This window comes from Suncus etruscus, chromosome 9, assembly GCF_024139225.1.
Source record: "Suncus etruscus isolate mSunEtr1 chromosome 9, mSunEtr1.pri.cur, whole genome shotgun sequence".
Classification (NCBI taxonomy): Eukaryota; Metazoa; Chordata; class Mammalia; order Eulipotyphla; family Soricidae; genus Suncus; species Suncus etruscus.
In genome coordinates this window covers 110895979-110911643 of record NC_064856.1, presented here as the reverse complement: position 1 = coordinate 110911643, position 15665 = coordinate 110895979, and the positions used below count along the sequence as shown (strand labels likewise).

Below are 15665 nucleotides of genomic sequence, written 5' to 3'. Positions count from 1 at the left end.
TGGAACAATAACAATCCTGGGCAACATTTTATTTTGATTTGGTTTGGTTTCTATGAGGAGAGCCACATCCAGCTGTGCTCAGGGGTTACTCCTGGCTCTGTGCTCAGGAATCATTCCTGGCGGTGCTCGTGGGTCCATGTAGGGTGCCGGGGATTAAATTCAGGTTCAACAAAGTGTAAGGTAAACGCTCTCCCCAATGTACTATTGCTCCAGACCTATCCTTTTATTCGTTTCTGTTTGTCTTTTGGGGTTTTGGGTTTTTGTTTTTGCTAAGTGGCTGGTTGAGATACGGGTTCTCAAGTCCTGTCCAAAGCTAGGTACCCTCCTGCCAAGGGTTGGAGAGAGACAGGCTGGCTGCGGGGCGGGGAGGGGGATGCGGGGTGCTAGGGGATTAGCTGGGGGCTACAGGCACTTTTCTACAGCCCAAGTCCTAGGGCAACTGTGGGGCCTTGGTGATGGTTATAGGCCCTGTGGTCTCCGCTTGGTTTCTGCCATGGCCCTCAAGTCCAGACGCCAAAATGCTGCTGCCATCTGTGTTATCCTGATAAACCCCACCCAGGCTGGGCCAGAGAGATAGGGGAGGAGCGAGGGCCCCCGTCTTGCCTCCTGGCTGCAGCCCACTACTGGAAGTGGGACAGGAAGTAAGCTACAGGGTAGTGGGGCCCATCGATGCCCAGGCCCTGGCAGAGTCCAAGCAGGCGGTGCCGGGCCTCGGCCGGACTGGACCCCGCGCAGGCCACACTGCAGTAAGGCTCTTCGTATTCCCCGGGCACCAGCGACTCCTCCAGCAGGTTGAGACGCAGCAGGCCCCGGTCGTGCATGGCCTGCAGGCTCTCACGGCTGGCACTGGAAGTCAGCGCCTGCAGGTTCTGGGACACCACACACATGACGCCCACCAGATGGCCGCGGGCTCGTGGACGGGTGGGCACGGCAGGCCGCAGGCCGCAGGCCACCATCGCGGCGGCCAGCAGCAGGTCCACGCCGTAGAGCTCCAGGATCCAGTCCCGCAGGTAGAAGCCGCCCATGCGGGGGTTGATCTCGATGAGCCGCGGCCCGGCCCAGGTCAGCTTGAGCTCCACGTTGAAGACCCCGTCCAGCAGGCCGCAGCCCAGGCAGCAGCGGAAGGCCGCCTGCACCAGCTGGGCCTCCTGCTCGGGTGCCAGCCCCGTGGGCATGCGGGCCGCCGTCTCGGTGAAGCCTGGCAGCCGCGTGGGGCCGTTGTCCGAGACGAAGGCCGTCAGCAGCCGCCCGCCGAACACCACCAGGTCCACATCGTGTTCTGTGCCCTCGACAAACTCCATCAATAGCATGGAATTGCCCCAGCCCAGCCCGATGCCAGGGTGGTCCGCCTCGCCCTGAAGGTCCCTGGCGATCCGGGAGAAGTGCTCGTGGCACTGGGCCGCATCGTCCACTAGCCTCACGCCCACAGCACCCGCACCAAACTCCAGCTTCATGACACCTGGCAGGGGCACCTGGTGGACGGCCCGTTCCAGGTCAGCCTCGCTGGCCAGCGGGCAGCAGGGCACCGCGTGGAGGGAGGGCGCAGGCCAGGGTGGGCCGCGGCATTGCAGCAGATGCAGCTGGGTGCGGCTCTTCTGCTTGGCCAGGCACATGGCACCCGGCGGGCTGCTGGGCAGACCCAGCTCCTGGCACAGCAGAGCCGTAAGCACCAGGCAGTCGTCCCAATAGGAGAAGCAGCCGTCGAGCTGCAGGCCCCGGGCCCGCACCAGCTCCGCCAGCAGCCGAGCGTTCTCCTCGTCTTTTCTGTGTTCTGTCACATCGAAGTGGATGAAGGTTTCCACCAACCCGGACGCAAAGTGGTTGGGATTGGAGTCCACCAGGTGCAGCTGCAGAGCACACAGGAGGGAAGCACCCCCAGATCAGCTCCCGGGTGCAGGAATATACTTAGCACATGGCCCTGGTCCTCTGGGCCATTTGGACTCATCCACCATTAGGTGCCAGAACAGCAGCCTGAATATCAAGCTAAGGCTCCTAACCCTGTTTCAGAGAAAGGTCTTTTGTTGATGATTGAGAAAGGAAGGAATGGAAATAGGGGGGTGCCTAACCTAACATGAAGAAGAGCGTTATTTCCTAGGGAAGGCAGCTGCCGGAGGGGCTGGAGAGCAAGGAGGATGGGGTAAGAATTGATGGGTTCATTCCCAGAGGCAGCCACACCCTGCCAGGGATTTATTTATGGGTTTTTTTTTGGGGGGGGGGATGGTTTCCAATGGAAATCACAGACTGCAGGAGCAGGATGGCTGGACTCGGACTGCTGAGTTGCCAAGATCACATATGGGACAACTGGGGATTTGAACTTATAACCACATATTTGCAAGGTGGTGCTGCAAGGCAAGTGCTGTAAGCCCTGGGTTCTTCTCTGGGTTTCCCAGGGCTTGTCAGGATGTCCCCAGGGTTGGGACTCTGTACAAGTGATCTGTTGGGCTTCTTGTTGTGTTGTCATTCAAAGGATGTGCTCTGACATAGAAATGCCCATGAAGGGGCCCGGAGAGATAGCTCAGCGGTGTTTGCCTTGCAAGCAGCCGATCCAGGACCAAAGGTGGTTGGTTCGAATCCCAGTGTCCCATATGGTCCCCTGTGCCTGCCAGGAGCTATTTCTGAGCAGACAGCCAGGAGTAACCCCTGAGCAACGCCGGGTGTGGCCCAAAAACAAAACAAAACAAAACAAAACAAAACAAAACAAAAAAAAAAGAAATGCCCATTAAGGAATCCAGTGAGGCCCAGAGCTCACTGTCCCTGGTAATAGGACAGAGGCAGCCCATGAGGTTGGGGTGGCTCAATTCACTTCTGGTGGTGCTGGGAGACTGGGAAGCTGAGGACTAAAACCAATTCCTTCACAGAAATGACAGACTACACTTGAGCTGTCCTTCCTGCCTGGCCTCTGCTCCTATCTGTCTGTCAGGCTGCATGCGGTTCTGAACCCAGGAGGCACTACAATGAATTTGGTTCAGGCTCAGCATCCTTCCTGTGTCTCAGCTATTCCACCTCAAAGGACCTTTCTCCAAAACAGGGTTATGCACCTTAGCTTGATATTCAGGCCGCTGTTCTGGCAGTAAACCTAAATGCCACCCTCCCTTCCCTCTATAGAGGAACAGAAATTGGTTAGGGCCCACAAGTGTCAAAGCCGGAGCTGGAGTAATAGCTCAAAGGGCTGGAGCGCTGCAAGAGTGCAGGGTTGGATCCCAGGCAGGACATGATCATTAAGCACTGCAGGGGAACATCCCTTGGGCAATGCCAGATGTGACCCCAAAACCCAAGAAGTAAAATAAACTGCACATACTACTGACCCTGGAAAGTGGGCAAGCCCCAACGGAGCTTTGGCAACACCAGGAAAACATCCCCTTAAATGCGCCACCCCTAGAAGTATTGGCGGGATCCCAACTCAGCAACATCTCTTTGGGCCCCAATATTCGAATCCATCCCTATGGATGTGAGACCCCCAGCCTCCTAGTCCACTAGCGCCCCTTCTGGGACACGCCCCAGGACAGATCCACCACTCAGCTTGGATTTTAGGCTTGGATACTCCCCCTCTCATCCCAAGCCCCGCCCTCCCCTCAGACACCAGGACACACCCCCAGATTAAATTGACCACTCAGAGTGGGATATAGGGCTTGGCCCCGCCTCATTACTAGCCACGCCCCCATAAGCACGCCCCAGGTCAGGTCTACCACTCAGGCTTGGAGTTCGGCCTTGGCCCCGCCTCATTCCTAGCCACGCCCCTTCCCTTCCAGAGACACGCCCCCAGGGCATCCACCACTAAGGCTGGGATCTAGGGCTTGGCCCCGCCTCATTACTAGACCCGCCCCTTCTCCTGAGACATGCCCCCAGGACAAGTCCACCACTCAGGCTTTGACTTCGGGATTGACCACGCCCTTTCTGACCCGTCTCTTCCCCGGGGACACGCCCCCAGGGCAGACCCATTACTCAGGCTTGGCCCCGCCTCATCCCTATCCCCGCCCCTTTCAGAGACACGCCCCCCAGGACAGATTCACCACTCAGGCTTCGACTGTGGCCTTGGCCCCGCCTCATTCCTAGCCACGCCCCCAGGGCAGATTCACCACTAAGGCTGGGATCTAGGGCTTGGCCCCGCCTCATTCCTAGACCCGCCCCTTCTTTTGAGACACGCCCCCAGGACAAGTCCACCACTCAGGCTTCGACTTCGGGACTGGCCACGCCCTTTCTGACCTATCTCTTCCCCGGGGACACGCCCCCAGGGCAGACCCACCACTCAGGCTTGGCCCTGCCCCTTTCAGAGACACGCCCCCGGGACAGAGCCACCACTCAGGCTTCGACTGTGACCTTGGCCCCGCCTCATTCCTAGCCACGCCCCGTCCAAGGCCACGCCCTCGGGACAGAGCCACCACTCAGGCTTGGCCTTCGGGCTTGGCCCCGCCCCTCCCGCGACAGACCCGCCCCCAGACCCGCCTTCTTCCGGCGCGGCGCTCACCTTGAGCCCGTAGTCGCGCGCCGCGTCCCACACGAAGCTCTTGCTGGCCCCGCCGGCGCCCACGAGCAGCAGCTGCTTGCCCCGCATGAGGCCGCGCGCCGAGCGCCGCAGCATCGTCTCCACGAGCGGCGCCGCCGCCGCCGCCTCCTCCGCCGCGCCCCGCCGCGCCGCCCACAGCGCCTCGAGCGCGCCGCACGCCGCCAGGCACGGGCCCCCGCCCGGCGCCAGCGCCAGCGCCACGGGCCTCAGCGAGCGGCCGGCCGCCGTCAGCGCGAAGTCCACGCCTGGGGTCGGAGGCCGTCAGCGGGGCGAGGACGCCGGGCGCGTCCCGGCCCCCCGGCCCCCCGGCCCGGCCCCGCTCACCCAGCACGTCGGTGTGCACGCGCCGCCCGCCCCGCCGCTCCGCGCTCAGCCCGGCCTCCAGGCGCTGCACGGCCGCCAGCGCCGCCGCCGCCGCCGCCTCCACGCGCCGCCGCACGGCCGCCGCCGCCGCCGCCTCGCCCAGGCCGCACTGGCCCAGCGCCGCCTCCAGCGTCCGCGGCAGGCCGTCTCGGTGTCCCGGGGGCCGGTCCGCGCGGCCCACGCTGCCCACCAGCTGCGCGGGTGCGACTCGGGCCCTTCGACTCGGGGCGCTCGGAAGCCGCCGCCCTCCCCGCCCTCCCCTCCCTGGCACGCCCGGCGGGGGATCTGCCCGCTGAGGGCTCGGGGCACAGTGCTCCACAGTGCTCCCCGCTTCTGCAGCTTCCCTCCCGCACGGGGCGACCCTTGGGGGACTCTCAGCGAGCTCCCCGGCGTGGCCTCTGCGTCCCCTCCAAGGGGAACCCAGCAGGGCTCTTCGTGGAGAGGGCTGGGGCAGAGGGAACCCCCCCCAAGTCAAGATCTATCTCCAAGCTGCGCCCCAAATAGCGTCCTCTCTGCCCTTCGTCACCCTACACCCCCGGGTCCCCCCTCACCTTGCTCAGCACGGGCCTGTCGCCCTGCGTCCGGCACACCACAGCACAGATGCGCAAAGCCAGCTCCGGGCCTGGCCCTGGCGGGGAGCTGCCTGGGGGAGACAGTGAGCCCCCGAGTCCAGCTCAAGGAAGTTGCCTTCACCCTCTTCCCCCCTCTATGGCCAGCGCAGGAGTCTCACCTGGGCAGGGCAGGTGGGCCGGTGGGCACATGGCCTCCACCAGCACGCTCTCCTCCTCCTCTGTCTTCTCCAGCAAGGCCAGCACTGTGTCCACTATGGGGCCCAGCTCGGCCCTGGGGTAGAGGCGGAGGGGCTGCCGGCCACGCCAGCGCCAGCCACTGAGCTTCACGGCCACCTGCAGTCAGGGGGTAACGAGGACCTGCTTATCGCCCTGCAGAAGTGCTCCAAGGGGTCCCCTCATACCCAAGGAGCCAGGGAGGGAGCCAGGCAGCCTTCAGTCACCTGCAGGGCATCCCCCAGGGCCTCGGAGCACAGGAAGGCGCCAACTTCCTCCTTCACCAGCATCTCCCGGCCCTCTTGGCCACTCAGTGTCACCAACTTTAGGCTGGGGCTGGCAGCACTGCCCTGCAGCAGGGCTGGCGGCTTGTAGGTGAAAGCCAGGGTGGCTGGCACCACCACGCCCTCCTGCTGGGCCAGCAGCCACCTTGCCAGCAGCCGGTCCTCCAGCAGCCGGGCCAGCTCAGCTGACGCGCCTGTGGGGCAGCTCAGGTCCCGGGCCAGCTCTGCGGCCTCCTGAGCCCGGCCGGGCCCTGGCTCCAGGCCCGGTAAGAAGTAGGTGGCATGACGCGGGGGCAAAAAGTCGTCCAGAAACGTCAGCCCCCCCGGGTGGAAGCTCACAGCTTTGGACACCTGCAGGGTCACCTCGCCGGGCTGTCCCGGCGTCAGCACCTTGGTCAGCCACGCAGGGGACAGACAGAGGAGCATGTTTCCTGCGGGCAAAGGGACGATGGGTCGCTGGCATGAGGCCCCTGGGCACCCCCGGCTGCCCGGACCCTGAGTATGTGGGGCAGAAGGCAGCTGCCTTGGGAACCCACCCCCACTCCGCAGGGCAGCTGGTCAGGGGGAAAGGAGCTGTTGCCAGGGCTGGTGGGTATTTTGGGACATGGGCAGGGCAGCCCGTGGAAAAGGGGGATGGGGGAACTGGGGTGCACACTCACCAGGGCTCTGGGCACCCCCCTCCAGCAGCACAGGCAGAAAGGTGCTGGGGGACCCCAGAATGCACAAGGTCACCTCTGCCCCAGGGTAGCCTGGGGGGAGACAATATGGCCCAGCTCACACGGGCTCCCCACTGGCTGTCTTGCTCCGTTTCCCCACCCCAAACCCTACCCTCTTTCTGGAACACACCCCACTTTCCATTTTCCAGTGAGCAAGTGATGGGGTCCCAGAAAAGAAACTGAGGTAGATTTGGCCCCTGGAGTGTAGGCTGGAGACTAGCCTGAATTCTGAAGGCCCAAAGACCTCTGCATATGTGTGTGTGTGTGTGTGTGTGTAGAAATCTTGATGCCTCCGTTTCCCAGTCTGCACATGGGACCAACTCTGTGACTGTGTGCTTTCTTTCTGTCCTTGGTGGACCACATGAAACCTGGGAAACCTGAGGGTTCCCAGGGTCCCCCCCCCCCACTCTGCTGCCTCCATGGCACCCGGCACCCTGGCCTTCCCCTGAAAGCCTGTGGATTGCACATTCCATAGCTGGGGCAGGTGTGTTTGTTGTGGAGTGAGGAGCCGAGTTCCCCGGAATGACCAGGGCATGCTGCCCTTGGAGTCAGTACCCGCAGGCTGTGTTGCGAGGGGCCACCTTGGCGTGAAGGTGAGCGGGCAGGGCGGGCCAGTCCCTCCCGCCGTGGCCCACTGGGACATCCCAGGCACCTGTGCGGGGCGCCTGGCAGCGGTGCTGGGTCTCCGGCAGGCCCGCTTGCTGCAAACAGCTCTGCAGGAGGCGGTAGTTGTGCAAAGTCCAGGCCCGTGCCTCGGGGCCCTCGGGGGCACCCTCGCAGTCCAGGCCCACGTCGTGGCACCAGGAGCCCGGGAAGCAGCTGGGGGGAGGCAGGCCGGAGCCCCCTCCCCACGCACCCTCCTCTTCCTCCAGGTCCTTGGGCCCCTGGGGTCCCAGTGGATCCAGGGAGAGCTGAGGGAGGCAGAGGCAGTGGGCAGGCAAAAGGGCATGATTTAGGGTTATGTGGGGACCACTCACTTGTGGACAGGAGCCAGGTGGGGTGGGTGACAGGGATGCCAGCAGGTACTTGGGGTAGATGCTTTGTAAACAGTTCAGTGCTGGAGGAGTTGGGGACATGGACACTGTGTCCCTGGCCACCACCACCCCCAGACTCCCAGGTCTGCTCTGCCTGAGTTTGATCAGAGTTGGAGGCTTTGTCTCTGGTTCCTTGAGGTGACGGGACTCCCAGTGCAGTGTCAAACCTGGGACACTCAGGAAATGTTTGCTGATTGAAGAACCGATAGATCAACAGATGAACTAAGACGCCCTAACTTTCTCTGGCTCTGGTGACCCGACCCGTCTCCTATTGCGGGGCCTGCTATGACCCAGGTGCTGGATTTGGTTTTCCTGGATTTCCCAGGCCCCAAGAACCTGGGCTTATACATGTTTCCTCCCGGGATCCTTCCTGTCCATTTTTGTTGTTGTTTGTTTGTTTGCCTTTGGAGCCAAAAATGCCTATAGTTAGGAGTTACTCCAGGGTCTGTGCTTGGGGGATCCTGAACCCAAGTGGATTGTGATTGATAGAGCCTGCTCTCCTGCAGGAAGAACACATAGGCATGCACTCAGCACTCAGTGCTCACTCAGCACAGACTTAGTCCACTGGGTTTTTGCCTGCCTGGAAGCCAGTGCCCACTTTCACAGGTCTGAGTCCTGCCACTGCTTGCTCCCTTTGGGTGAACCCTGGCCCCGGTCCCAGGCCCTGTTGGAGCCTGGCTCCCCCATTAGGGGCGCCCAGACACTCAGTAAGCACAGTGGGGAGAGGGAGTTGGGTCTCTCTGCCCTGTCCCACGCTGGGGTGCTGCTGCTGACACTCAGCCATGGGGAACCCCAGGAACTCTGCCTTGGCAGGGCTGGTGTGCACAAATGGGCTGAGACGCTGGGCCTCACCCAGCTCTGTGCCCGGCTGCTCTCTGGGGGAAAGCTGCACTCCAAGGCGGTGGATAGCACCTTGTCCCAACACCGCAGGGACCAGGAGGGTGCTCAGTGCTGCACCCCACGTGCTGGGTGCAGAGGGACCCCACACCCACTTCCCGGGGCTTGTGGGAGAGGTGGAATGCTGGGGGTGGGTGGGTCCCACTGCTGCCTCAGAGTGAGAAAATGGGGAGTTGAGCTTGGTTTAGCCTCTGCGAAGGACAGCCCCTGGGATGGGACTCAATGCCCTTGGTCCTTGCTCTGGCTGGGACTGGGACTGGGCCCTGGAGGGAGGGACCGAGGGGACTCACCATCCTTACAGGTGCAGGGACTGGCTGAGACGGATGGCAGCGACAAGGAGAGAGACAGAGGGGGGAGGCACCTCAACCTGGGGCCAGAATGCAGTTTTTTTTTTTTTGGCGGGGGGTGCAAAGCGGCATCTGCACCAACACCTCTGATGTGTCCACCAGGGCCCCACCCCACCCAGAGGCAGAGAATTTCCAGCCACCCCACGAGCCCCTGGGGGGGATCTCTAACCCAAAATGCACAGCTCTGGTGGGTCCCCCAAGCTGGGGCCCAGCTGCAGGTGGGATCAGGACCCTTCCAGGGGGGGGAACACGGATCCCCGAGGGTGTGGACTGGGTGGTGTTAAGGGTGCTGCAGGGGAGGCGTGGGCGCTGAGCGCGAGGCCCAGCAGAGAGCCCCCAGCTCTCCCGGGGCGGGCAAGGGCCGGGGTACCTGGCTGCTGTCTTGGCGGGGCTCTGCGGGGCTCACGGGCGGGTTGGGGCGCACAGTGGCTGCGAAGGCGGCTCAGTGCGCCCTGGAGCTCGTCTCTTTATATAGAAGCTCCCCGGGCACGCCCAGGGGCGGGAGGGGGTGTCGGGTCCCCCATCCTTCCCCAGCTACACCAGCCCCGTCGGGGCGCCCGCCCCGCCCCTCCCGCCAACCCGCTGCCTCCCTCTCTGGCCAGGGCGCTGGGTGGCTAGGAGGGGCGCACGCTGGCCGCACCCCTGGGCATAGCCGGTGACCAAGGTCCCTGCAGAGATTGAGAGAGAGAAAGCAGCAGGGGACAGAGTCACAGGGGCGGGACGGGAGCCAAGCTGGTCCAGACTGGTACTGGGGTGCACAGGCTGAGCCCCAACCTTGGATGGGTCTTGAACACTCCTGCACCCCGCATCAGTGCTCCCTGTCCTGAGCCCTTTGTGCCCTGCACTGCATGGGTCTCCTCCAACCATTCTGCACCCAAGAGTAGTGAGTGACCTTGGAGAAGGACACCCCCTAGAACTGCCCTGACACTCCTGGGGTAGACCCACTGACCCGAGTGCCCTCTGGGACCTTCCAGGGGGTCTGACCACCAAAGGGGTGTCCACAGGACCCACCTGTCAGAAGGTCTTCCAAGTTTCTCAATACACAGAAACAACTTGGGGCACCCAGACATCTACCTCAAGAGACCTAGATTCCAGCCCCAAGACATTCATGCAGAGGGGGCCGGTCACTTGCCTTTGCCAGAGCTGACCTGGTTTCAGTTCCTGGTACTGCTCAGGGTCCCCCAAGCCCCACAGGAGAGAGATGAGCACAGAGCCATAAGTAAGCTCTGAGCTCTGCTGATTGGGAGCCTCCTAAGGTTCCATATTGGGGGCTGAACACAGGTAAAGCACATCTGAGCACAGGGTCAAGTCATCCCCGTCACTGTAGGTGCAGCCCCTAAACAAAACAAAGCCAAACATTGAAAGGGCTAAGTTCCAAGTGAGGACATGGCAGGGCTGGAGTGATAGTGCTGTGGGAAGGGCGTTTGGCTTGCACATGGCTAACATGAGCACTTCGAGGAGTGATTCCAAGCATAGAGCCAGGAGTAACCCCTGTGCACCACTGGGTGTGACCCCAAAACCAAACAGATGATAACATTGAAATAGTCATTTATTTCGTTTTCTTTTGGGGAGGGCCACAACTGGCGCTGCTCGGGTAATTATACTCCTGGCTGACTCACGGGACCATATTGGATGCCAAGGATCGAACCTGGGTTTGCCTCCTGCAAGACAGACACCCAACCTGCTCTACTGTTGTTCTGGTCCTTTATTTAGACTTTGGGGCTCTACCTGATGGTTACCAGGACTTACTCTTGACTCTGCATTTAGAAATCACTCTGATCAGTGTTCTGAGACCCTTATTCAGGGCAAAGATTGGACCAGAGTGAGCCTTGAGCAAGGCAAGCACCCTGCCTGCTGTACTGTCTCTCTAGGCCCTAGTTATTTTTTTATTTTATTATTATTTTTATTATTTGGTCTTTGGGCCACACCCAATGACGCTCAGGGGTTACTCCTGACTATGTGCTTAGAAATTGATCCTGGGGGGCCGGCGAGGTGGCGCTAGAGGTAAGGTGTATGCCTTACAAGCGCTAGCCAAGGAAAGGACCACGGTTCGATCCCCCGGCGTCCCATATGGTCCCCCCAAGCCAGGGGCAATTTCTGAGCGCGTAGCCAGGAGTAACCCCTGAGCATCTAACGGGTGTGGCCCGAAAAAACAAAAACAAAAACAAAAAAAAAAAAAAAAAAAAGAAATTGATCCTGGTTTGGGGGACCATATGGGATGCTGGGGGATCGAACCTAGGTCCATCCTAGGTTAGATGGTTAGTTAGTAAGGCTTACTTATTTGTGCCTTACTGCTTGTGCCACCACTCAGGCCCCTTAAACTTTCTTTTGAGATGTTAATCCCACCTGGATGATCAGACCTGCCCACACCTAGGATGGGGAAGACTGTTTTAATTTAATTTAATTTTATTTTTTTTTGGCTTTTGGCTTTTGGCTCTCACTCGATAGCACTCAGGGGTTCCTCCTGGCTCTACGCTCAGAAATCGCTCCTGGCGGGCCAAGAGAGATAGCACAGCGGCGTTTGCCTTGCAAGCAGCCGATCCAGGACCAAAGGTGGTTGGTTCGAATCCCGGTATCCCATATGGTCCCCCGTGCCTGCCAGGAGCTATTTCTTTTATTTATTTTTTTTTTTTTTTTGGTTTTTGGGCCACACCCTGTGACGCTCAGGGGTTACTCCTGGCTATGCGCTCAGAAGTTGCTCCTGGCTTCTTGGGGGACCATATGGGACGCCGGGGGGATCGAACCGCGGTCCGTCCTAGGCTAGCAGGCAAGGCAGGCACCTTACCTCCAGCGCCACCGCCCGGCCCCGTCAGGAGCTATTTCTGAGCAGACAGCCAGGAGTAACTCCTGAGCATCATTGGGTGTGACTCAAAAACCAAAAAAAAAAAAAAAAAAAACCAAAAACAGAAATCGCTCCTGGCAGGCTCGAGGGACCATGTGGGATACTGGGATTTGAACCACTGTCCTTCTGCATGTGAGGCAAACACCCTACCTACATGCTATTTCTCTGGCCCAGGAAAGACTGTTTTAAACAAAGAAAAAAAAAATCTGGCTGGGGGAATCTAGAAGAAAGAAGCAAAAAGGAGAGATAGAGAGGGGCAGCAAAATGCTTAGCAGAGAAAGCAGATGTGAGGAAAAGCATATGGCGGACCGGGCCATGGAATAAAAGCAAGCTGACTCCGATGAAACTTGGACTGCTTGTGAATTAGTTCTCCCAGCATTACCCTGCCAGCTGAAGGGACTAGAGGTTCGGTGCCTGGAGTGGCCTCACCCAACACGTGGATTTCATCATATTTTATATTTTTATTCTGCACTCCTTGACAGTGCTCCTTAACCTTGTCGTACTCATGATTGAACTTAAAAAAAAGTAAGCTCAAGGCTTACTTTTCTTACTTTTGGCTCTGTGCTCCCGAATGCCTCTAGTGGTGCTCAGGAAACCAGATACAGTGCTCAGGATGCACCAACTATCTAGAAATGGACCCATGAATTGGGCTTTCTGTGCAGTGTTGGACTTTCTACATCAGTCATCTTGTGTCTCTGTGATTCTCTGCCCCTTACAGGTAAGTGAAGCCCAGAGAGCTGTGACTCGCCTGAGATCACACAGCTGTGGGTAGTAAAGTGGGGTCTTCTTTCTGCCAGGCAGTGACCCCCATACCCCCACGTATCACTGCTCCCACAGCAGCTGGCACTGGCGGGGCTGGCATTAGGGAGGTTGGAGGGGAGGAGGTGGACACAGAAGAGAACAGGAGGTCTGGGCTGGAGCCATAATACAGTGGGGTGGGTGCTTGCCTAGCGCAAGGCAGGCCTGGATTAGATCCCCAGCATCCCATATGGTCCTCTGAGCCTGCCAGGAGTAACAACCATTGAGCATTGCTGGATGTGTGAGAAGAAGGAGAGGAAGGAAGAAGAGGAGGAGGAGGACGAGAAAGAAAAAGAGGACTGGTGGGTCTGGGGGAGGCCGGCAGGGCTATGTGAGGCTTGAACCTGGTCTAATGCAGAAAACTGATTGTGTTTTTCTCCTCTGAGGTCGGAATGGGGAGCTGTGGGCTAGTGGGCAGCTTGAGGTGCGGACCATGGGCCCTCCTACCCCATCAGCCCTAGTGGCAAGGATTTTTTTTGTTGTTTCGTTGTTGGGTCACACACCCTGAGGTGCTTAGGGAACCATATGGGACAGAAACTGGGTCAACTGTGTGCAAGGCAAATGCTCTACCTGCCATACAATATGTCTCCCACTTTTTTTTTTTTTCAAGTGAAGCAAAATAGGGTGACTTTTGCTTGTTTGTTTGTTGTCTGGCCAGGAGTGATTTTTGAGTGCAGAGCCAGGAGTAACCCCTGAGCGTCTCCGGGTGTGGTCCAAAAACAAAAAGAATTATTCCTGGCAGGCTTGGGGGATCATATAGGATGCTAGGGATCAAATCCAAGTTGAAAGCAAACGTCTTACCCTCTGGCCTCAAAGTAAGGTTTGACAATTGCTTCTTTTATTTTATTGGGGGGGGGGTTTGGGCCACACCCGTTTGATGCTCAGGGGTTACTCCTGGCTAAGCGCTCAGAAATTGCCCCTGGCTTGGGGGGACCATATGGGAGGTAGGGGGATCAAACGGTGGTCCTTCCTTGGCTTATCTTAATTTATTTTATTTTTTTTTAAGTTCGAAGTTTTTTAAAAGACACTTATTTAGAGAAGTGTGATAAGAGAGAAATACGTGCTCAAGAGAGAACCAGGGCTTCTTCAGGGTGGGGAGAAACACCCCCTTTTGCTTGTGCCCCTTCTATTCCGAGTTCCCCTGGCTGACAGACAGCCAGTAACCGTATGGCGTTCCCCCGATGCCTGGCTTCTTACCAGGGTCCCCCATGAGCACATTCACTGCAGAGAAGTCTGATTCCATAGTGTAGCATTTACTCTGCTGCCTGCTTTAGGACCAAGGGGCTGCCCAAAAGCCTGATTCTTTGTATTTTGGAGGTGGGGGAAACAGCCACACCCAAAGGGGCTCAAGAGCTGTTCCCAGTTCTCTGCTCAGGAGCGACTCCTGGAGGGATGGACCCTGGTTGTCTATGTGCCAGGCAAAGGTCTTAACCTCCAGCCTTGTGCTTCTTCCTTCCTCCCTCCCTCCCTCCCTCCCTCCCTCCCTCCTTCCTTCCTTCCTTCCTTCCTTCCTTCCTTCCTTCCTTCCTTCCTTCCTTCCTTCCTTCCTTCCTTCCTTCCTTCTTTCCTTCCTTCCTTTTGTCCTTCCTTCCTCCTTCCTTCCCTCCTTCCTTCCTGTTTAGACCACACCCAGCAGCGCTCAGGGGTTACTCCTGGCTCTGTGCTCAAAAATCACTCCTGGAAGACTCAGGGGACCATACGGGATGCGGGGGATCGAACCCAGGTCAGCCGCATGCAAGGCAAACGTTCTACCCTCTGTGCTGTCTCTCCAGCCCCGAGTGCTGCCCTCTGGCCCCCTTGCAGCAGAATTTCTGAGCTGGGGTCACTGCAGAGGCAACCTACCCAACCCCATCCTGAGTCTGAGATGCAGTCAGCACCCCACTCCCAGGCCGAACCATGTCCAGAAAGTCCGAGGCTCTGCTCTGTGCTCCAGTCACGCAGCCGGCTCCCTCTCTCCCATATCTGTGCCCACGGCAGGAGAGGGTGCCAAGGCAATGGGTCTGGGAAGGGCCCATGGTGGGCAGGGAGGAGGTCAGCGCTCGGGCGCTGACTGCAGTGTGTGGGTGCATGATGGGCAGGCTGGGGCAGGACGAGGGGGAGAGTGTGAGAAGGAGAGAGAGCGTCACACAGGAAGGCAGAAAATGGGGAGCCAGGAGGTGGGGAACAGAGGAACCCTAGAGTCACCCCTGGGGTAGTCAGGCCTGGGCTACAGGCCCTTCCTTCCAGAGCCTCAGTTTTTCCCTGGACCAACCGGAGTACCCCGAGGCTCCCATTCTCTCCAGGCCTGGCCACTACCAGGACCGATGAATTCCAAAAACATGATGGACCCAGAATTCAAGTAACTAGAATATTCCACAGGGCAGACTGAACCTTCAGACATTTAACTTATTTTGGGCCATACCCAGAGGTGCTCAGGGCTCACTCCTGTTTCTGTGCTCCGGGCTCAATCCTGACTCTGTGCTATGGGCTCACTTCTGGTGGTTCCTGGGGGACCAGAGGGACCTGAACCTGCATCTGCCACATGCACTATTCCTGCGGCCCAGCATTTAGTCTCTTGAGCTGGTCGCAGATGCTTGTTTCCATTCTTCCTGGACCTGCCAGTCCCTCCTTCCTCCCACCTGGGGGGAACCTGCAGGGCGAGGCAAACCCCCCCCCCCCCCAGCCACTGGCTGCAGGGACACCAGCCTGCCTGGAACTAGCCCTGTTGTCCTGGCGATGGCTTTTGTCCCAGGCACCCCAGGCCCCCACGGGGCAATTAGAGGCTGTGGGAGGGGGTTTCCATGGAGGCCAGCCGAGGGGGTGCAGCTGGGACAGGGAGGCGGCGGGCCGGGAGGGACCTTTCTCCTTTGTCCTGGTACACTGGGCTTTTGTTCTGACCCGGCTCGGCAATCTGAGGACAGGGCTGGACAGCGACTGGGGGGCGGACTCGGGTTGGGGGGGACTCCTGGACCAGAAAAGGGGCAATAATGGGGCCTCATCTCTGGGGCCAGCATCCACCAGGGCCTTCCCGCCAGAGCCTTCCCTGGCCCCCAGAGGCCACACTAGGCGGCTTATCATTGGCTCCTGGGCTGGTAAACATCGTCCCAGCAGCCAAT

At 59.3% G+C, this 15665-nt stretch overlaps 1 protein-coding gene across 1 annotated transcript; it reads right to left on the bottom strand.

The window, feature by feature from the left end:
• Positions 1 to 383: 383 nt before the first annotated feature.
• On the bottom strand, positions 384 to 7907 carry CARNS1 (carnosine synthase 1). Its single transcript, XM_049780520.1, has 8 exons — positions 7305 to 7907; positions 6596 to 6685; positions 5880 to 6367; positions 5604 to 5772; positions 5419 to 5510; positions 4829 to 5060; positions 4466 to 4749; positions 384 to 1847 (listed from the first exon to the last, which is right to left on the bottom strand). Exons 1-8 carry the CDS (start codon positions 7726 to 7728, stop codon positions 621 to 623), a joined length of 3006 nt encoding a protein of 1001 aa, XP_049636477.1. The 5' UTR covers positions 7729 to 7907; the 3' UTR covers positions 384 to 620.
• Between the last annotated feature and the right edge of the window lie 7758 nt (positions 7908 to 15665).

Bases quoted from the DNA above. Each gene is read 5' to 3' on its own strand.
- CARNS1 (XM_049780520.1), bottom strand. From the start codon at position 7,728: ATGTCCCCAACTCCTCCAGCACTGAACTGTTTACAAAGCATCTACCCC. The intron at 5,773-5,879 runs GTGACTGAAGGC...CCCTGACTGCAG, and splicing joins CCCTGGGGGATGCCCTGCAG to GTGGCCGTGAAGCTCAGTGG. The intron at 4,750-4,828 runs GTGAGCGGGGCC...CTCCGACCCCAG, and splicing joins CGTGCACACCGACGTGCTGG to GCGTGGACTTCGCGCTGACG.